Source organism: Alexandromys fortis, unplaced genomic scaffold (assembly GCF_014885135.2).
Source record: "Alexandromys fortis isolate MF-2015 unplaced genomic scaffold, M_Fortis_MF-2015_v1.1 scaffold_11, whole genome shotgun sequence".
Classification (NCBI taxonomy): Eukaryota; Metazoa; Chordata; class Mammalia; order Rodentia; family Cricetidae; genus Alexandromys; species Alexandromys fortis.
In genome coordinates, this window is record NW_026067912.1 from 15475009 (window position 1) to 15497456 (window position 22448).

A 22448-nucleotide genomic window follows, 5' to 3' on the forward strand; every position below is an offset into this window, starting at 1 on the left:
AAATTCACATTCTGTAGAACGTACTTTTACAGTGCACTTCTGCTGCTTGGTGGGTTCCCCTCCTTTTTCTTATTTTGTTTACTAAAATCATATTTTTGCCTCAAATTCGGAAAATATTTTATATGGAATCTGAATGCTTTTCTTTTTATAAGTGATTTTGTTATCGGAATACACATGGACAAAATGAAAACTAAATATTAGCATCTGTCTTTTGCCGTATAATACATGGAGTTGAGTTTCAGTGTTTGTCTTGGAACCTATAAATACCACTTTGTACCCTGGTTGGACCTATTCCTTCCATTCATAGTCATGTATGACCAACATTCTGCTCATAATTGTACTTTGATCCTATATCTGCTACCTTTCTCTTCTTTAAGTCAGACGGACCCTTCATCACACAGGCAGTCCAGAAGTCTGCATGTGGGACAATCTCCTGTTTCTTAGGAAGGCAAGAAGATCCTATGTATTTGTTGAAGTCAATATCAAAGGTGTGTTGATTTCAGTCACTGTTGTGGGAGGGTAAGTCACTGGAGAGGCTGGCTGTGCTACCTTGCTTGCTGTGGAAGGGAGGGCTGTCATGTGACTTGGAGATGTGAACTGTTGTGAGGAGAGAAGTGTGGAGTAGGTCCCTTTGGATCAATAAATGAAAGGGTGTTGTAATGCTGCTGGCAGGCAGTTTGGCTTCTAGTCATGAATTATTGATCTTCACCCATAAAAATGAATTGGGGCAGGTGACCAGAAATTTTCTAATTAATTTTGGCATCACTGGCTCCTGGTCACCATTCTGGGAATGTGTTTACTCCCACAGGTAAATAAACTCACTAGCTATTCTGGTATGTCAACACTCCTAGCAAGCATGGCCCTTAGCTCTGATTCGGCTGAAAACAAACCCAATGCTGTCTGAAACAACACTTGGTTTTATTTTTCATTTCCTAGGTCTGTAATACACATGACTCCATTGCCTTTTTATTCAACCAAGCAAGCTTTGAAGTCGGCACTTTCTTTGTGTGAGCCAGACAAAACATAAAGCTGTGTTCAAAAGCATTATAAACATACCTAACATATTACTTTTATAGTCATTAGTCTGGTGATTTGTTCTTTCTAAAGGTCCTTTTAGCATATGTTGGTTATACAAAGTAAATGGTTTAGTTGAGATATCTTCAAATACACAGTTCGTACGTAGATCATATGAACTCCTCTGTGATCCTCTCTTGTCCTCCCTCTTTTCATTCTTTTTTTGTCCAGTGCCTCTTTCAGTTTTATACCTCACTCTAGCTGACTCGTGAAAGAAAATATACAGTATATTACTTTTACCATAATATTCTCTGAAGCCGGGCAGTGGCACGCCTTTAATCCCAGCACTTGGGAGGCAGAGGCAGGCGGATCTCTGTGAGTTCGAGGCCAGCCTGGTCTACAAGAGCTAGTTCCAGGACAGGCTCCCAAACCACAGAGAAACCCTGTCTCGAAAAACCAAAAAACAAACAAACAAACAAACAAACAAATATTCTCTGACTCCAACTATTTTTCTGCAAACAACTTTCGTTTTCTTCTGTTCCATAGTAATCTTCCCCTTCAAGAGTGTGAATACTTGAGATTTATTTCCATCTCAAAGAAGCAGCTTTAATTTGACTGGCTGTTCCCTCCTGGTTCACTCAGTGTTGAAAACTAATACTTTAACACAGTTTTAAGAAGGTGAATGAACAGTTAATATAGGAAATGAAAAGATATATGGGAAAGGAGAATGGAAGGGAAGGAATAGGGAAGAGAGGACTGGAAGGGAGGAAATTAAAGAGATAAAAGGAGGCAGGCAGAGAGGAAAGGAAGAAAGGGTGATGTCAGGAAGGAATTAGGAAGGCAGCGAGAATGTGAGAAACAAAGAGAAGAATAAGGAACAAAGATGAAGGACAGAGGAAGGAGAGAGGAAAAAAAAACAAGACTTAATGAAGGAAGGGAAGAACGCAGGACCAAAGGAAGGATGGCAATAAGTAAGCCGAGGCTCAAACTACAGTTGAGTATAGACTCTTGAGGGTTTAGGAGTCTGGCTTCTATTTGACCTGCCATTTTGGTAAAGCTCTTCTTTGTGGCTCTCTGCTCACCTCACTAAGCTGACTTAGTACTTGAATTCAGTTCACTGTGATCTCATCTTCTCCTTTGGGGCTGTTACCACTTCTGTCAGCCATACATTTATCAGCATTTGGATGCCAGTAGTGGAAGCCAATGGCTATGGACTTGATCCAAAGAAGATAATGTCTTCTTAAGTGATTTTCCTCAGATGTTAGAATGCTCATATTGATATGGTGAATGGTGTTTGTGAAGTTTTGCTTATAGGAGTCACAAGAACAAGCACCAATTTTCTCTCTTTGAATTTGCCTTTCACATTCCCCATCACCTGTTTTTTTTTTTTTTCTTCCTGAGGAAGACTCTTTTGTTTTGGACACTGGGTCTCACGTAGATCAGATTGGCCTTGAAATTCTGCCTTTTAAGAAAAAATTTAAAAAGTTATTCTCTTGTACAACACATTCTAACCCACAGCCTTCCCTTCCTCCACTCTTCCCAGTTTTCCCCTACCATTCCTCTTCTGTTTCCCTTCAGAAAAAAGCCCATGTCTCAGAGATATCAACTGAACATGGCAAAAACAAAATGCAATAAGACTAGGTATAAACTCTCCTATCAAGGCTGCTTGAGACAGCTCAGTAGGAGGGAAAAGGTCCCATAAGCAGGCAAAAGAGCTTCAGACACCCCCACTCTTCATTGTTAGGAGCCCAAGAAAAACCCCAAGCTAAATAACCACAGTATGCATGCAGAAGGCCTACTACAGACCCATGCAGGCTCTGTGATTGCCTCCAGTCTCTTTGAGCCCTGCTTAGTTGATTCTGTGGGAACGTATTAGGGAGACACAGGTTGGGCGGGAACTATGAAAACAGGCTTTGTACTTTGTGTAGTGGAACATTTCAGAGATGCAATTACAAACACTGGAATAACAGTTATGCCCCAAAGCCAGGGCTCTGTTACAGGCATATATACACACATTTTATTCTTCATTCATAAAGAAATATTAGCTTACAAACAGGAAGTACTCTAGACTCCTTAGAAGTCTAATAATTTCATTTATGTGGATGATGGATGTAAACAAGGCCCTTGTGATGAGGAAGCAAAGCATGAGCTGCAAAGAAATGAATGGCATTTAGCTTATCTATCTTAAAAAAGAAATGCAAAGCACGAATGAGAATTAGTTCTTTTACTTAAAATAAAGTGTTTCCTTTTTCTGTGAATTATTTATTTTCTTTCATTTATTGACTTCACCATAAATTTAAGTAGGTTTATGGTGTGTTCCTTGTTTATTTGACTTTTTTTGAAATGGGTAAGGAATGAATTTCAGCCTCTAATTGTGGAAGGATGTCATGAAAGTGAGGCCTCTCTAAATTCATGGAGAAAGCATCAACAAAATTGGCCCTTAGAGAAAAGGTACAATACTGACCTTAAAAGGCTAAGAAATTCTTCTCCAGAGAAGGGACTATGGGAATGTGTAGGTGAGGAGGTGAAGGTAAGAGTCAGATGTTGAGGGGTGAATGAGGATAACCATACGTTCAGGACATGTGCAGAGAAGAAGGTGATATAGAATTGTTGCTTGTTCACAATCTGAGACACCAGGACCAGATCCTTTAAACTTATTGGTTCTTGATGAATGGTAACAGTTGCAGTAGAGTTCCATCAATGGGGACTGAAGAAGCAGGAGTAGTGAAGAAAGGTCAGATGTTTATAGGTCTATTCTTCTGAGATAAACATTTTGAAGTCAAATCACCCTACTCATCAAGCAGGTAGATTAAGGGGCTATGGTTCAGAGACGTTAAAAATATACTAAGATTTACAGAGTAACCACCTGTACTTGGTTTAATGAGTGAGCAAAGTCTAAGCTTTGAACAAAGGTGCAAGGGATGCTTTGGGATGGGAGGAACCAGCTAGAGAGTCTAGATAGCATCCTGATGGGCCTCACAAAGTGCCAATGATGCCCCGAGCATGGGGCAAGCACCAGAATCTAAGTCTTATTAATATTTTGAGGGTAGATATTACAAAATTTTGTCAGTTATCATAGTAAACACACTTACAAATAACAGGATGTAGAAATTGGCCAGGCAGTATAGGCCAGGGACCTTGGCAGATCCTTATCTCTGGCTAGAAACTGGACATGCACTTCATTCCTGCCCTGTCTGGAGTCCAAGAATGCCAGAAAGGGGGTCTGGACCCAGTTCTTCTGGCTTCTTTATATCTGTTTTCACATCATGTGGGTGAACACAACTGCCTGGAATCCAGACAGGAGGATGTGCCTGAAACTGAGAGGAGGGCCTGATCACCCCGGTTGAAACAGCTGGACTGACCAACTCATTCTAGTCTTTGTGTCTCAGCCCAGTTCTTGTTATAAGCTTAGTAAAAGCCCCTAGACAATGGTCTTCTTCTCCAGGAAACCAATCCTGCTATACAGGAGCCCTGCCTTCATTCTGGTCAGCTCCCGTCTCTGAATGTGTCATAAAACTCATTTCCAACTCATCCTTCTGTTGCTTATGAATTTCAGTCATCAAATTAGTAAGAGAAAACATGGAGGTCGCCGACTCAGAAGTCTGTGTGCCTGTGAGCTCCTGGCACCCCAACTCCTTAGTTAAAGCACACTTGATGGTAGAGAAAAATCCCTCCACCAAATTCAAGCATACTACACCTTTCCTGTATCACTAATACTTCTTCATAACTTTGTATTAAAACACAGACAGAGCATCATTCTAATTGTTTCTCTGGTGTGATATTCAAAATAAAGGTCTTGGGTTGCAAACAAGGTTTTAGTCTCAAGTACAAAAAAAGAGAGAATCTGCCAGAGAAAGAGGGAGGCATGTGTGAATCTGCTTCCATGGCTTCTCCCAGACTCTGTCTCTTTTCTCCCAGCCTTCAGTTTAGTTTTTCATGCTTAGCTAAGTTCTGCCTTGCTATAGGCTCAAGCCATCTTTCTTTATTCATTAACGGTAATCACAGAATATAGAGGAGATGTCTCATGTCAGGAACCATAATATGGGAGAGAAAGAAGAAAGAATTTAGAAAAAAATTACTTTTCTTCATATTAATGGTAATTACAGCATATAGAAGGGATATCTCATGTCAGGATCCATAATATGAGAGAGAAAGAAGATAGAATTTAGAAAAAAATTTACTTTTCTTCATACTTATTTTTGTCTCTATTGAGCCTTTCATTGAATATATGTCTGTGTAAATGATGTTTATGTTTTCCACAATGAGCAATGAATTTTCCTGCAGTAACCTTTGAAGTTTTCAGAAGAAGATGGGGCCCCATAACAACAACTTCGCCTGGTTAATATGATATCATGATGCTAATAGTGCTACTATAAGACCTGTTTTGGGTATCAGCTGCTCAAGGTGGTTCCAACTTGGTTAGCTGACATGGTGCACCTTTTTTACAATGTTCAGGCCAGAACTCTAAATAGGAACCTCAGAAATCCCTACCCAATATTCAGAGACTATTTGCAATTATACCAGACAGTAATCTTGAAACTTAACCATCATTTTACTTTCACAGGATCCCATAGAAAGAACATTACCCCCATGACAGTTGGAGGTAATTCTAGAAGATGATGTCCACTCTCCCAACAAAGTTTGTCCTCAGATAGGGACATAAATTTAGAGGTTGATTATAACTGTTACAGGGTTGGGGATTTGGGGAAAATTATGTAACCTCAGGGATCTCTCTGGAAAAAAGGGGGGAGATTGGATGGGATAATAGATTAGTTGAGCTTACTCACACTAATAATAATAGTGATTAATAGAGTGAATACTTGTGATCTATTATTTTTGTATATTGATACAAACTTAAATTATACTGCATATGTTCCTATTTTCATCTACAATATTTGTATACCAAGGCAAAGATATTTTGTCATATTGTATGCATGCATGCTTCTATCTCATTTTGTATTCAGACATTTTGTATATTGATACAATTTTAGGATATATTTGTCACTGAAGACTTAAACTCCTTAGAATAGGATAGTTATTGAAACATTTATCACATGTTTCTTGGTTGATATTGTTTATGTTGATTATAATTCTAATTTTTATAGCTGATATTTGTGCTTATTGTATACAATTTTGTATTAGGCTTAGAATTCTCTTATTTAAACAAAAGGGGGAGGTGCTGTAGGAATTCCTAAAGCCAGTAGCATTTAAGTTACCTGCCCCCTTCCTATAAATGCTGATCTAAGCGCATAGTTGCTCTCTCTTCAGGCTGTTGGATTCGGTTGCTCTTCCTAGTTTTGGTAGAGGACTATGATCTGTGAGTCTACCCCTAAATAAATAATCCTTTATTATACTCAATTCTGAGCTAATGTGGGATTTCTTTTTAGCATCCATCTTCACTTTACTGCTAGTACTGAGGTGTCTCAAGCTCTGCTTCCAAGGTGTAGACCTGCTGTGTTGTACAAGATGATCAGAGGCATATGAAGACTTTATTGATTTACTCATTCAAAGACCATATCCTAAATTCAAGTGGATACGGAAGGGCATGGGCACAACTTACCCTATTAATTTGAATACTAATGTCTAGATAAGCTTTCATTTTGTATTCAAAGATGTATAACTGAAAACCAAGTGAAACAAAGCAGACAACCTATTCAAAGGACCTAGTTGATAAAGAATGTGTAGTTCATATAAGGATATGTAGAAACGCCTCCTTGTGAAATCGCCTAAAGAAATTAGAAAATGCAACAACACTTAGACTTCAACCCAAGTATTTCTGAATTAATTGAAGTGTAATTTGTTATTTTTCTTTTTAAAAACTTTATATTATATTCAAAAGTAGGCCTAAGAAAAGTCACAGTGATTTCCCATGCCTACGTGCTGAGGGTCTCTGATCTTCAACATGTACCTCGTGAGTGGAACCTCTCATCTCTTGGAATTCAGACTGCAGTAGCATTCAGTCTTGGTTGTTTGTGTTCCTTGTATAGCACACAAACTCAGCTTTCAACTTCCTGCCTTAACTGTCAGTACACCATTGTTTAACTCTTCCTAGACACAAACCTGGCCACCAATACTATCTTACTGTTGCAGATTTTCCTTCTCTACAATATCAGATAGCTACACTCACATACTATGTAGCCTTTTCAAATTGGACTCTTTCAGCTAGTAATATTTAATTATGTTTCTTCTGTATCTTTTCACAACTTTATTATCTTTGTAAATCTGAATAATAATGATAATAATAATTCCATTGTTCATTGCTTTAAGGTTTAGAGAATTATAAAGAAGCAATAAGATGTGTACAGAAAGATTTTTAAACCCATTTGAGTAAGTTCCACAGGGTATGATTGCTGACTATAATGGTATGTTTTGTCATTTTCAAAATCTGGTAAACTGTTTTCCGAAGTAACCATAGCATTTGCATGTGAGAAGCAAACAATGAACATTCTCAGTGCTCCAAATGTGTGTGTATGTATGTGATTGCACAAACACATGTGCTCTTTAAAATTCACTTGTTGCACTTGGCCAAGATTGGGAATCACCCACTTAGAGTATTAACATCTTTTGGCAGTTATTTTCTTCCTTACCTCTCTGGTAGAAGAGAAAAATTCAGCAAATCAATGGATCGTTGTTTCCTTTCCATTTTCTTAGAAATGGCTTCACATTTCTATAATGTTTATTATATAGACTTTTCCAAAAAACATGTGTATGTGAAAGTTAAGCAACTACTAAAAAAAAAGCCCTGAAATTTTGCATATTCTAAGATTACTTTTTTTTTGTAATACACACACACACAGACATATGTCATACACGGCTGCTAAGTTCAGGCTGGCAGAGAGTAGTGCTGATGAAGTCAGAGCTATGAGCTGGAACACATCATTGGAAAGATTACTGGGTTTTGTTCATGGCCACACCTTTAAGTTCCACACAGAGGCCAACACTACTAATAATGAAGCAAGGAAAGATAGGTTACTTAAATAATTCTCCAAAATTCTCCGCCCTCAGCTTGCATAATCTTTGAAAAGAGGGGTTTTTAAGGTATGATGTGGGAGCTCTCTTGCTTCTGACACATCCTATCATTCAAGGCCAAGGTTTCATTGTTGTTAAGGAGAGAAAACTGAACCAAAAAATACTCTAACTTTTCTTCAGTTCCTTTGTATTGAGCAGATATTCTAGGTCAGCATTTAGAATAAGGTGAGTGAAGAGCTTGCCCTTAGGAATGAGGTCTTTCCTTACGTGTTAACAGTTATTAAGATAAATAATACACTAATAATACATTTTAAAAATCAGAATATATACTAAATAAAACTCTCATGTGTATAAATAAAATCAGATCTTGTTAATAAACTATCTATTTGATTTGGTAAATGATACCATTATGTTTGTTCAATATAATTTATTTCAGTGGTATTAATCATTCATGCAACAGGCTTGTAATTTATATTGGTGAAGTATAAACTTGACCATAGTCTACAAAGGCAATGAGATATAATGTGGGCCTGAGAAATAGGAGAAAGAATCAGGCTTGTGTAAGGAATGTTGAGACACGGGAAAACAGGGGAGTAAAGGTACAGCAATGTAGAAAGAGGAGTCACTCAGCTGCTGGAGGTGCAGCAACCAGTGTTTCCTTTTTTGAAAGCTAACACTCATGGACTTGGGTATTTCATGGTAAGAAGAAAGTGACTGGGAAGAGAGAGAGAGAGAGAGAGAGAGAGAGAGAGAGAGAGAGAGAGAGAGAGAGAGAACAATAAGTAAGGGAAAGAATCTAATTAAGACAATTAAGACTGTGGACTTTTAAGGAGTAAAGAAATCTAGATCTTTCATTTTGACTAAGAGTATGTGTTTTCAGACTCATATGTACAAATTTGTGTAAATGAGTAGTTGCAGCAGCATTGTAATCTTTGTGAAAAGAACAACTTTTGTTATGACAGACTGTTGAAAGGCCCCTATGCTGAAGATTAACTTGGCACAAGGTGAGACTTAGGCATGTTAGGAGGAAGTTCAGGAAAGAGGAATTCTTGTGGCAGAGTTTTGAGCATGGTTAGGTATAACTGTAGGAAGAAGGTAAATGTTCTGAGCCTTGTTCACTTGTTACATCCAGCTCAGCCATTCTGGGATGAGGAAAATGAGCTGGAAATAAACTGAAAGTGAGGAATCCTTCTCTGCTTCTAAGTGCAATGGACTTTTTTGTAAGTATGACCTACTAAAACTAGCCAAAGAATTTTGTTAAGTATGCAGAAAAACATGCTGGCTTCAGTCAGCTTTGAACTGACAAAAGGAATTACTCCTTTGCCCTCTGTATCACACACACATAGTGGATAAGAACAAAAGTAATGTGTTTTCAGGGATCCTGCTGTACCTGCCACTGTGAATCAGATTTTGAGTTTAGCCGATACTGACTGTGATGATTGAGAGTCATTTCCATGGGACAAAAGCAAAGTGCATCAAAGTGCAGTCATTTTTCCAAGGGCACACTGGCTTCTGGAGATGTAGGATCTTTGGAATGGACTTGAAAGCTATGGTGTTAAATCTTTTAGGAGGTGGAAGGTAACAGCTTTAGACAGAAGAAATAAATGAGAACCTCTGGAATCCTTCTGGTTTGGCAGAATGCAGTCCAATGGCAAGTATACTAAATATATCTAAAAATAAATAACCATGAAAATGTAAGGAGAATTCCATAGTCTAGTCTGTCTTCCCCTAAGCTTGCCTGCTTCCAGCTGCGATGCTGTGGTGTATGCATGCCATGCTCTCTGTCTCTAGTCTTTTTTCGATCGCTTCCCCCTTTCTCTCTCTTTCCTGACTCTTCTTTGCTTTTCTACATGTCTATTCTCATTCGTAACCTATAACATGTTGCTTATTGTATTTCCTTTTCTAGGGCTTGCAATATTTTCATCTAATATATTATTGAAAATGCCTTTTTATATTTAGAATATTCTGGTTTATAAAAAAAATAAAAAAATGACCTTGCCCACATCTTCTTTTTTTAGTTAACCAGAGCAGCATTGCAGCCATGCTTAGTGACCAAGTTTAAGAAAGCATGCTTTGGCAACAATATCAGCTTTCACCATTTTGTAAAGCTCTTATTCTTCCATGCAAGTTCAAGAACTTGTAAACAAAAGATTCTAAAATGAATGGATACTGATCCCTTGAAACTTGGAACCTGAACTGTGATTATTGGTTGCAACACTAAATTTTCAGAGTTCCTAGATTTCCCTGGAAACTAGAGTCCCTTTATTTAAAGTAGTCACTTTTTAAAAACACATGCCATTTGCATAAAAATTAAATACTGATTAAAAAAATGTTACTAAAGAAACAAAACTTCCATTCTTCTCAAGTCTTTTGTTTGACTACAAAAAAAATCTACTTAACTCATTCAAAAACTCTAGGCTTTGGAAGTAGAACTAATTTAATAAAATGCTTGGGCCAGAGAGATTTCTGCAGATTTCTTGCAATTAGTTAAAAAAATCAGACTAATAGTGATTTATAGTAATTGCCTATCATATGTTTATGCTATAGTCAGCTGCATAATTCATCAACTGCCCCAATAATGCCAAGTTCATAATCTACCTAGATTTTATTCTTAGGAAACACACACCTGGTGCCTGCCAACATTGTAAGAATGATGGGTTGGCTCTCCGATTATGTTACTCTACAAGAGATAGCTATGGTGGCTGACATCAAAGTAGAAGGTGAAGGGGTAGTGTTCTGATAAAGTTTATTAAAGTGACAAACCAGAAAGAAGTGATTTATCAGGGCAAATTCTTCAATCTCTTCAGTTCCATGGACACTAAACAGATCCTTCCTTACTCTAGGACATTACTTCCTGTCTGGCAAAACTTCCTCAGTTCCCCTGCCACTGAACTTCAGTAGCATCTCTCCTATCACAGTGGTAACTCTAAATACCACCAAAACTTGATGAATATTTTTCACAGGCAAAATTTCCCTGATTAATGAATTGTATAAGATGCTATGATATGAATATGGCTATGTTCATTAGCGTTCAGTGTGATTAAAGAAGAGCATAGTGTATTGGAAAAGAGGGTTCTGGTCAAGACTTCTAGACATTGTCCATATAGTGATACAGTGAAGAACAGTTGCAGGTACAGCAAGGATGGAACGGTGAGTCAAGGGGTGGGGAAAAAGCAGTATATATCAAAGACAATGGTGGGATCTCATCCTGTGTGATGCTGGAGACCAGGGGAAAACATTGTTTTCAAGTTTAAGTAGGGCAGAAATATGTTAGAGGACTTTCAGAAAAGAAGTGAAAGGATTTGACTTAAATATTTTTTCCAGAAACAGTCTTGCTGTTGTTGGACTCAGGAAGCCCCACCAGGAGGCATTTGCTGCTGTTGCAGTGGAGTGGATAGGTGGTAGTTTAGATTCAACTGGCAGCAGTGGAGGAGCTTGTAACACAAGCCTGAATGAATAGGCACCTATTGCATATTCTCAGCTTAATATTTGTGTAGTATTCTCATATCGAATAACTTCTTCAGGACTCTGCTTGCAAAGGCTCTTGTGTCTTTTCTTTTTCCTGATCCTTCCTAGAACTAAGGTTTGACTTCCCATTTTACAACTGCCTAAAACATACAATGAAAATACAGCACCAAGATCATATTGTTGCATAGCTGCAGGGCAGTAAAGAGCAGAAGAGTGAAGAAACAATCTAATAAGTTATATGGTGTAACCTCAAAATTTTCCATTCTGCTCTTCCCCCTGGACTAGTTTCTCTCCACCCACCAGGTCCCACTCACTAACTCCTGCAGCTGCTTATGAAATAACCATCCTGAGCCTTAATATTAATTACATACTCTTTGGCCTATTAGTGCAGGCTTCTTATAAACTAACTCTCATATTTTAAATTAACCCATTTCTATTATTTTATATTTTACCACAAGGCTAGTGGTTTGTTACCTCTTGCTTCTTGGGCGGCTACATGGCATCTCTCTGACTCTGCCTTCTTTCCTATTCTATCTCTGCTTGGATTTTCTGCCTTGCTATATTCTGCCCTACCATATTCCAAAGCAGTTTATTTATTAACCAATGGTAATAAAACATATTCACAGCATACAGAGGAGAATCCTACATCAATTTGGAATATCTAAAAGATTTATTTGGAAGATAAATATGTTAATGTCTCTCAATATTTCATTCTTTTGCCTCAAAGCCACTTTAGTCACTATAAATTCAGTCTACTTAAATTATATATATATATATATATATATATATATATATATATATATATAACTTATATATATCTATACACTTTTATCTTTAAGGTTTAGTTATTTAAAATTTTAGCTTTATTTATTTTATGTTCATGAATATTTTTCCTGCACATATGTAATTAGGTCATAAAACAGCATTGACTCTTCTGGGACTGGACTTAAGAGTGGTTTTGAGCTACCATATTGGTCCTGGGAACCAAACCCTGGTCCCATGCAAGAGAAACAAGTGCTCTTGACCACTGAACCGTCTCTCCAGCAACAGGTTTAGATACTTTTGTATCATAACCCAAATAGCAATAAAAGGACTGTCATTCTAATTAAAGTCAAATTCTGCTGAAAGATGAAGTCAGATGAAAAGGTTCTGTTGACAAGTAGAAGAAACAGAACTCCATATTACAGTCTATAAATGCATGTGATAGTGGTTTTGGGTCTGTTTGTTTCCCTCCAACCTGGGAACTGACCCATATAGCTGGTCATTCTGGGATTTCATTCTTTTTATCTACATAATAGACATCAAATGAACTAATAAAAGCAAGACTTCATCTACTAAGCGAAAGCCCATCTTACTGGCTATGATGAGTCTAGGACCTTACACTGAAACCAGCATCCTAGGATGTTAATCTATGGAACTGCGCCATGCCCCATAATCAATCATTCACTTTAATTGCACAGATAAAACAGGAAATTTTCCGGAAAGACATGGCAGGGTCTAAGCATTACAGATGATTGGGTGTCACAAGGATCTGTAGTTTCATTTCTAGGCATTTCTTTTGTTCATTGTAATGAAAAAGCAGCCCTTCATTTTTATGTTTTTGACCTTGTCTGACCCAGCTCATTGTGGGTCACACAGGCAATAGGAAGGGTAAGTACTGAAGGTTTTTAAAATGCCTAGCATCAATTTATTAGTCTTCTGAGTCAAATTCTTTCTTCTCACTCCTGAAAGTTGTCCCTTGTGCTGCATATGGCACATGAGTCCATCCCTATAACTTGCATTGTCTTCTGCTGTTTCCTCACCAGTTCACTGGAACCAAGGAGCCCACACATTAGATACTGTAAGGATATCATTAGGCTCACACAGCCTACTGTTCATACTACAGCTCTTCTCTCAGACTCGCAGTTAGGAGCCCCCACCCTTAAAGATGCTGGCAACGGATAATGATTACCTCAGCGGTGCTCAGCAGTGCTTGCCATTTGGGGTAGAGTTATCACATTGCCGTAGCATTCCCAATACTGGGATTTTGGGATCACCTCGTCAGGTCATAGACATAAAGCATAATAGGAAGTTCAAGCAGCGCTTGCTATTGGTCCTCAGCCAATAGAATGCTCAAGAAATTTTAGCCTTATTAGAATGGATAAGGTATATGCCATCTGTAAAATCAATGAGATCGTTTAAAATTTAATTTCTTAAAGAGAAATTACATTAAGAATATTAATATCAATATTCTGTCCATTTAGTAGAATAACAGCTTTGAGTTCTTTCTTGATAACCTACAGATCAGACCATTCCTCAGTGCTTGACAGTATATACAATTAACACAGAGACACTCACAGGGTCAAAGTGTAGAGAATAAAAGACTGTGAAGCCATCGGCTCCAAATGGAGCATTCCTAGGACACACCTTCTCCCGAAAGGCCTGGGAGTCTTCAGAGAAGACTGGCAGAAAGCTTGTAAGAGCCAAAGGTGGTTGATAACATCAAGAAAACCGTGTTTTCCCAGATACAACAGATCATGTGCAAATGTGAATTCACACTGCTGGCAGGATGCTCAGGTCCTTCACAGGCTCCAGCCTGACAAAATCCCAGCATGAAGCAGGAAAGATGGCGCTGCAACCTTGCTGCTACCTGGGGAGCCATCAGCATGCGATAGCTGCTGGAAAGCAGGGATGCTTTTTTTTTTTTTTAATATGGTGTGGCACCCTGTAGTTTGACCACGTACCAGGGCTTATCTTACTCCTAAAACCAGCTGGGCAACACACACTGGACTCAATGGGGGCAGGGGAGAAGACAAAATCTCAAAATTATGGGGAAGGAATGGGGAAGGGGCTGAGAGGGTGGTAATGGGAAGAGTTGAGTGGGAGGGGATTTAAAATGCATTTTGTGAAACCCTCAAAGAACTAATAAAATAGTGCAAGAAATTTTGAGTATCATAATTCTAAGATATTGTTTGATATCAGAGGGAAATAGTGTGATGCTCACTAAGCATCAATGGTTATAGCTAAAAAAAAAACCATTGTGCACTGAAAAGTTAATTCATAAACTTACTGCAAAATATTGTAGAGCTTCTAATAAATTTCTCCTAAGAATCTAGGCTTACTAAATCAAGGCTTACTTAAAAAATCTTAACGCTTTAAGGTTATTGTTGGGAGTAGTGAGACCCTAGATCCTGAATTTCTTGAATTCCCCTGATCTGAGTGCCTACAGCTGCTCTGAGCATGAGACCTTCAGGAGTTCCTGACGGCAGGAGAGTGGTTTCTGGTGGGGTTGGCTGGGGGCGTGGCTATCTCTATATAATCTGCCCCTGAACACAATAAAGGGTGCAATCTTGGGGAATTCAAGGATGGCCTGTATCTCTGTCTCTCTGTCTGAGTGTGTCTGTGTATTTTAACCTCTAGCCCCATTGCCCGAAGCTCGCGATCTGGGTGCCAGGGCACAGAGCGCACTCACCGGGGCGCGGGGCGCGGCAGGTTATACCTGTAGTATTATACTGGTATACTGACATGCCAGAGATCCACTGTTTTAGCTAAGAAAAACATCCTGTCTGTGTGCAAATAGATGATGAATGAGAGAAATATCAGAGACCTGATTTCATGCTACAAATGTCATGAGATATTTAAAAACAAAGAGACAATACTTTCCAACTCTAAGTCACATTATATACAGCACATACTTTGACCTAATTTATAATTTCTATTTATTATACCTACCAAAATAGCATTTGGATTTACAGTTTAATTTCAGGCAGGAAAATGCTTCACAAGATAGGATAATATTCCTCAATGAAAATTTATTACAGTATAGGTTCAAACTACTCGGTTCAAGTATTTCCTGCATAGCAGAGTTGGTGTGGGCAGTAGCCTGAGATAAAGTGACGCTCTAAATAGGTGCCTCATATCTGAAGTTTGTCAAAACTAAGACGGCATTTTCATCAAGACCTGTCTCACTGTCCTAAGATTTTTGGTCAGTCAGCTGTGTCACATGCCCATCATTTCCAGAAAGTGAAAGTGTGCAAAGCCTCATAATTCTTTTCTTATTGGGAAAATATGTTTCAAGGCTTTAAAATCTGAGCTGTACCTATCCAGGTTTATTATTTGGCTTTATTAGTGTACACTAATATAGAATTTCAGTATTGGTATCACTGCTTATGCCACATGGGATATACTTCTGTCATTGACTTAGCTACTTGCAATGTCTACTCTCAAGACTTCTCACCATTCAGTCCCTAGGTCACTACTAAAATGCAAGCGGTGTTTGCTCATTCGTGATTGTAGCAAGAAGAACCAGCAACGTCCGTGCCACATCTGAATGCACACTGCAGAACTGACATGAAAAGACCACGCATTCATCAGCCAGAAGTCTAACTTGCAATACTACATACTGGTGAGTAGTCCTATTCCAAATATCCTCTCTGTACAGGTACCAGGACTTCCAATGCAAATCTTAGAAGAGGTTGAGAAACGGGCATTAAATAATGACTATGTCATGACATATTACAAAGTTTATAAAGAAAAGACACACCCATATTTCAGGAGACTTTTGACAGCTTAGGGATTCAGAAACACCAAGATCAGGTGCTCACTTGTCTCTTTTCAAGTTTTGATAACATGGTAAGTACCCTCAGATTTACCTCAGGTGAAAATGGACATTCCATATGCTGTCGTCCCAAACTCTGACAAACAGATTAGATAACTATTTGTGTAAATTGTAGAATCATGTTGAAATGAAAAATTAAGTCAGAGATACTGTAGGTTTGACAGTTAACCACTAACGATATTAGCACCTCTGTTACAATAACAATTTTTCACTGGATAAGACAAAGGAAAATGGAATGAAGAACAGTCTGTTCTGAGGACAGGTCTCCTAGGAGTTAATTCCCAAGGCACTGGGAGTGTTGCTTTGCAGGGTGATGGATCAGACGGGGCAGTATTTTATTTTCTCTTATTCTGTGCAGTCCACACATGCTGATTAGTAGAACCATAACTTAAGAACTAGAGAGTAAACATGTTGAAAAGATGCTGGTATAGTAACAGATAATGATTAACTGGGTGTACTACTAATAATATGCATGTCAAAGTCTTATTCTCTCCCAACATAAATTAACGCCTCATTATATTCTCTATTATATCTGCCTCATTATATCCTGCATTAGAATTATATTCCACACCAAGTATTTGTTAGGTGGATTTTTTAAAACTGATTTGAATGTTTGTATTCCTGTGTACTGATTGAAAAATGCATGGACTCATATTGCAATATGTCCCCATAGTTTGATTGAATAGAACTTATAGGTTGATTATAGAGCGATGTGCTTTGTGGTAATATTATTCAGCAAGCCATGTCTATAGTTCATGTAAATAAGAAATTATTTAGCACATTTTAGCTAACTGTTCATACTGATCTTCTTGCTTGATTCTCAAGAACTATACATTGTTGGTCATTGAGAAAATTAATATACAAACCATAAGAGCTCTTTTCTGTGTGCTTCACTGATGTAATTCTTTAAATATTGTTTTGCATCTGTCTTGAATGATCTGTTTTGCTCTTATGGTTCTTTCTTTTATTTTGAAGCCATGAAATCTAAAATAACTGTAATGCCTTTGTATGACTACATGTTTCACAGTAAAGAGATGAGTGACATTTGTACATTATGGCAGTGCTGTTTCAAAGAGAGCTCTCAACTCTTTGTAGAATTGTTGTACTTCACATATTTCTAACAATGAGCTGTAGTCATAGTGAACACCTTGGACTTCCAAACCAGCCTATAGCTCTTGCTTGTTACACTCATGTTGCTTTCTTGCTAACAAAGAAGTTATCGATGGATGAACATCAAAGTCAGGGTTGACCCAATGAACTGCATAGTGGGTCCAAGAGAGCTTGGCCTTATTGCTACAACGGGATTGTGCAATCAGTCACAGACGAGCTGCTTTTACCAGAGCTGTTCCTGCTGATTCCAGGTCCTATCACTCTGAACAGATTGATAGTTGTAAAATGTCACATTCTACAATGTCTTTCTATACCCAGAGACAATATAGTCACTCATACTATCAGAATCACACAAACCCATTTTGTTTGAGATCATCTGTCCAATCTCTAGAGATAGAAGATACTAAGTCAGAGAGTATTTTGGGGAGCTGCTTCTAAAACTGGAAGATTTTGTCTTCATTTTTTCTTTATTAACGTAGAAGTGGTATACATATCTTTCATATAATGCACTAACAGCATCTTGTATGTGTTTATCAGTGATGTGAACAAAACTGAATCTGTTTCTTCTCCCCAGATAAGGATATGCTATATGCTCCAGACTGACTTTGAATTCATGATCCTCCTACCTTAGCCTCCTAAGTATTGATATTGCAGGCCTGTACCACTAGGTCTGTTTTAAATCAGATTCTCCATTGTGGCTTAACTTCTCTGGGGTGCTTGCAAGTTGTATATGTCCTCTAATTAAAAACTTGCAACTTGCTAGATTAAATAGGCATTTTTAAACTTGTGACCTGAAAAAAACTTATGTTATTAAGTTTTAAATGACCTATTAAAATAGCGGTGAGTAAGGAGCACTATGAGCCACGGAAGATTAAATTTAAGAGAGTGGCAGATTACAAGTACACGAGGAAGATGCACACATACACCTGTTGCACACAGAAGGCTTTCTATAAAAAAGAAAAAGAACAATACAAAAGCCACCAGTAGTGTCTAGTATATAAACTCACAAAGTGCACTTTATACACAAACAGGAAGCATAAATTAAAAAAATAGGACAATAGCAAAACATTTTCAACATAGAAGAATTTGCACATAATTTTTGTTAAATAAAAATAAATAATTTCATCACAGAAATTCACATAGCAGTTGGAAAAACAATAAATTACTTATTTTTCAGTGCTGCAACTTTTTTTTTTGTTCATTTGTGACTCATCCCTCAATTCTTAGTTTAAAACTGTTTCCACAGGAAGGCAATGAATGCTGAATCTGTTAAATACAGTAAAACAACGCTCTTATGCTTCCAAGCAACGAGGAGGGTTCATGTGATGTTTTCTGTTCTAAAAGGACAAGGTGCCCTTCTATTCTGGGTTCTCTTGTACTTAATGAAACTTATTCTAAGTGACTTTTATGCAAGTGAGGTGAGGAGTTTGTACTCTTAGTGTTATCTTCCCCCACATTTATTCATCATCCTAAAACCAAAGTTTTTTAAAAAATTCAAGATAGACAATGGAGAGATGGAAGACACAGCACACACCCTTAGCACGAATCACTCTTTCCCTCTCTGACACCCCCCCCCCCTTTCTGAATCTCAGCTTGCTGTGTCTCTTTCCTTAGGAGTTTTATATACATTTCCCCCTCAATGGAGGATTCTCCTTTTAAAATGGAGACAGAATTTCGTCAGACATACAATAGTGGTTTATTTGTTCTGTCCTCTCTGGGGCTATTTAAGTGTGAAGAGTAGAGCTTCATTATTGGAGGGAAAAGCAAACCCCTGAAAAATCTACTTAAAATCCATGAAGATTGTGTGGGGAAGCAAAGTGGGTGACAATCATGTTTACTCTTTATTCTTTTAATAGAACCACAAAAGATAAAGATATGGATTTTGTCACATTTGAACTACTTGGTTCATATTGTTTTCAAAACAGGAAAAATTTACCTTAAACTCTCTATTCATTCTCTTTGTACAGTTAAATAATCAGTGTGATATTTAATCTTTTGTCTTCTGACCAGTTTGACTGGATTCATTTGCTGTTTTATATTTAGAGACATCCAATCAATACCAGCCACCAGTTTGGTGTAGGTTGAATTTCTTTATGTAAAGAGACCAGACTAAAGGATAGTGATGGGTTTTGAAGAGCACTGATCTGTTTCACAAAATAATTTCTTTAACACAAAAAAGACAGTAAAATTGCCTTTTGGTTTCTTTCTGGTCTGCTGAAATAAAGGTGATATAGATTCATCAATTACATAATTCTTTATATTAAAATATCCTATAATAAAATAAGTTTTAATACATTTAGTGAAATTTCAGCCAGGATTTCTTAAAATCCTTGTATGCAAATCCTTAACAGTAGGCACATTAGGTATGATCGCTATAAAATTTACATAAAACAATTTGCTTGCAATATCTCACGGAGAAGAAAAAAAATCACGGTAGGATAAAATACATTATATTATGTGACTTTTCTCAGGGGTTGTGCAGCCTAAAGGAGATTTTCTGTTTACGATTATTAAATATTTTCAATATGCGACCTTCCTGCACAGGAAAGAGACTTCCTGAAAACCCTTACATTCCATTATTTATACACTCGCTGGTATAGTCAAGCACTTTACAACTGGGAAAACTCTCTAAAATGGCGAATATATGCTTCCATTTTTTTAAATTATGAGATGATTTCTATGGTGTGGAAACAGTCTTATTAATGCTAATGAGTTTGATTTTTTGAAATAATAGAATTAATACCAATTGTTCCTTCTTGATGAGACTAAACACGAGGTGGTTTTAATTATCACTGTTAGACCCAGTTTATACAGAACAGAAGTCCTTTCCAACCCTTGGGAAAAACAAACAAGCAGACACAAAGACGTTTAAAGGCTGGCCGAGAAGAGGTATGACTGTAGTGAAGGTGCTGAATGTGACAGATAACTTGATGCTGTGTGTCCTGTGTGTCTACTACACATTGTGAACTCTTAGCTGCGAGCCACAGAGCAAGCAGTTGTGAAAATATAAATTGAAAACACAGTGACATATTTTTTTCCTTTAAATTCCAATACAAGCAAGCTAATTTTTTTTAAAGACCCTTGGATATTGATCACATATACACAGGAAAACATAATCTTTACACCACAATGATACAATTATTTGGCTGGCTGCCTGAAAAAAATACAGACAGTCAAAGGTTAGAGTAGTGGACCTGAGGATGTGTTTAAATGACCAGATACATACAGATCCTTTCTCCTTTTAGCGTTTCTCAGAAGATGCATGCTGTCAAAATGTGTTTTTGACTAAAACATTAACTCCTGCAGTCAGATAATACACAAATCTTACTTAACAGCAGCAAGTTCTTAATTTCCAGTAAATCTTCCACAGCTCTTTCTGGAAGCTAGTAGTTGAAATAGCTGCAGACCTACTTTGGTCAAATTCTTTCTTATAGAAATATACATATACATACACATAATACGTACATATATGTATATATAGAACCAAGTATATAAAGTGACATTCCAAGGGCGATGCATTTACAAACAGTAAAAGTAAGCTGTGTATCATGACTGAACATGATCACGATGCCTTGAAGACATTCTATAAGAGGTAGGTGACAAAACTTCTCTGCCATCTTCAACCTGTCCTCGGTTCTACATTCATCATGGTGTGTCTCCTTTGCGTAGGCCCAGGGATGTTCCCTACCTCCCACGTTGTCTGTATCCAAGGTCACCACCATGGCATGAAGGTAGTGTACATGTTTTGGTCACAGAGAGCAGATTCTGCCCATAATTCGACTCCTGGTAACAATGACTCCGAGACACTACTTTCTGTGCCTTGGGCGGGCCCTGTCCTCAAACACAAGTATATCTACGATGGTCCTCCAGTTATCTTTGTGCATGAGAACAAACCACGGGCTAACATTTCTTCAGCAGACATTGCTTAAATGCAGAGGGCCTCTGAGATAGAAGGCATCCCTTTGCTAATTTCCGGTTTCCATCCTGGCACTGCACCGTCCTGGTGTGCCAGCCTGTGTCACAGGTCCTAGAGCAGGCCAGCCATGGGCCTGTCACCCACTGCAGCTGTGGAGTGTGTGATCCCACTTTGTTGCTACCATGGCTAATGACAGAGTTTGCCTTTTGAGTGGACTTCTTGGGAACAAAAAAACTGTAACGGACATCTAATGCTTTAGTTGGGTCTGTTGCAAGAATCTGTACAATCAGAATTTCTTTTGTGGCTGAATAGCCCATCCCATGCAAAAAATCATCTCTCTGGCTCCACCCACTGTAGTTCATGACTGTACCGTTGATGTCAATGATAGTCTCTGAAGTGGAGATCATGTACTTGCCATTGATAAGGTACTCGCCGTTTTTCTTCTTTAGGGCTAAATAGGCAGTGAATCTAGTCTGGTCTTTGGCTTTGAACTGTCTGACTTTTATGTGCGTTGCTCCTTCAGGGATCCTCACAACATCTGTGTAACCCTTACTGTAGGCAACAATGCCCACATGGGAGGTGAAGAAAAGAAAGAGACAATGAGATAGAATTAGTATATACCTAGACATGGATAAACACATAGAAATTTTCTAAAAGTTTTCCATCCTCTTAACATAAACTTTTAGTGTACTCAAGAACTTAAGTTTAAATTGACTTTAATCTTTTTGATAGGACAAAATCAAAACATGCGCTAAAATATTACATTATATCTGTTTTTATTAGAATATTCAAAATTAAGATGACGTGAGCAACCTTATTTTTTATTCTACTTATTTTAGAAGTGGATCAAGAGATTTGTACAATCATTGTATCTTTATCCATATGTTCCATAGTTACAAAGATATTTATGTTTCTCCAGGCACAAGGTAGACTAACTGGGATTATAAATGGACAAATCTGCCCTCAGTTAATCTCATAGAAATATTTAATATTTCTGACATTGCATTCACCAGCAGATATTAATATTAGTGTGCTCCAAGCCAGGTGACTCTTTGTCTTTTAAGATGGGCTACAGGGGCTATTCTTAGAGGTCTTCATATTGCTTCAATATGCTGGCTTGTTTAAGAGCACAGGTTTGGTCATTTGTTGAATAACTCTGCCTCTAGAAGCCTTCCTAGATTTTATGGGACAAAAAATTAAATGTAAGGTAAAATTCTGTTACTACATCATGAGTACTTACTATTATTTTAAGAAAAAAATGGGATTGTTGTCATAGCACCTCTGCCCAATGAAAATTTGTTTGCTATAAAAATAGCAAAAGGAGCCAGGCATGGCAGCATACACCTGGAATCTTAGCACAAAGGCAAGAAGATG

General features: G+C 37.8%; 1 protein-coding gene across 3 annotated transcripts in view; it reads right to left on the reverse strand.

Annotated features, from left to right (window-relative positions):
- Positions 1-18147: 18147 nt before the first annotated feature.
- Positions 18148-22448, reverse strand: part of Adamts5 (ADAM metallopeptidase with thrombospondin type 1 motif 5) — a 40681-nt gene continuing 36380 nt past the window's right edge. For all 3 annotated transcript variants that reach the window (XM_050138659.1, XM_050138658.1, XM_050138657.1), the window contains one exon: positions 18148-21626. In XM_050138659.1, coding sequence (XP_049994616.1) covers positions 21059-21626 — 568 coding nt within the window. In that variant the 3' untranslated portion in view covers positions 18148-21058. The remainder of the gene's footprint in view (positions 21627-22448) is intronic.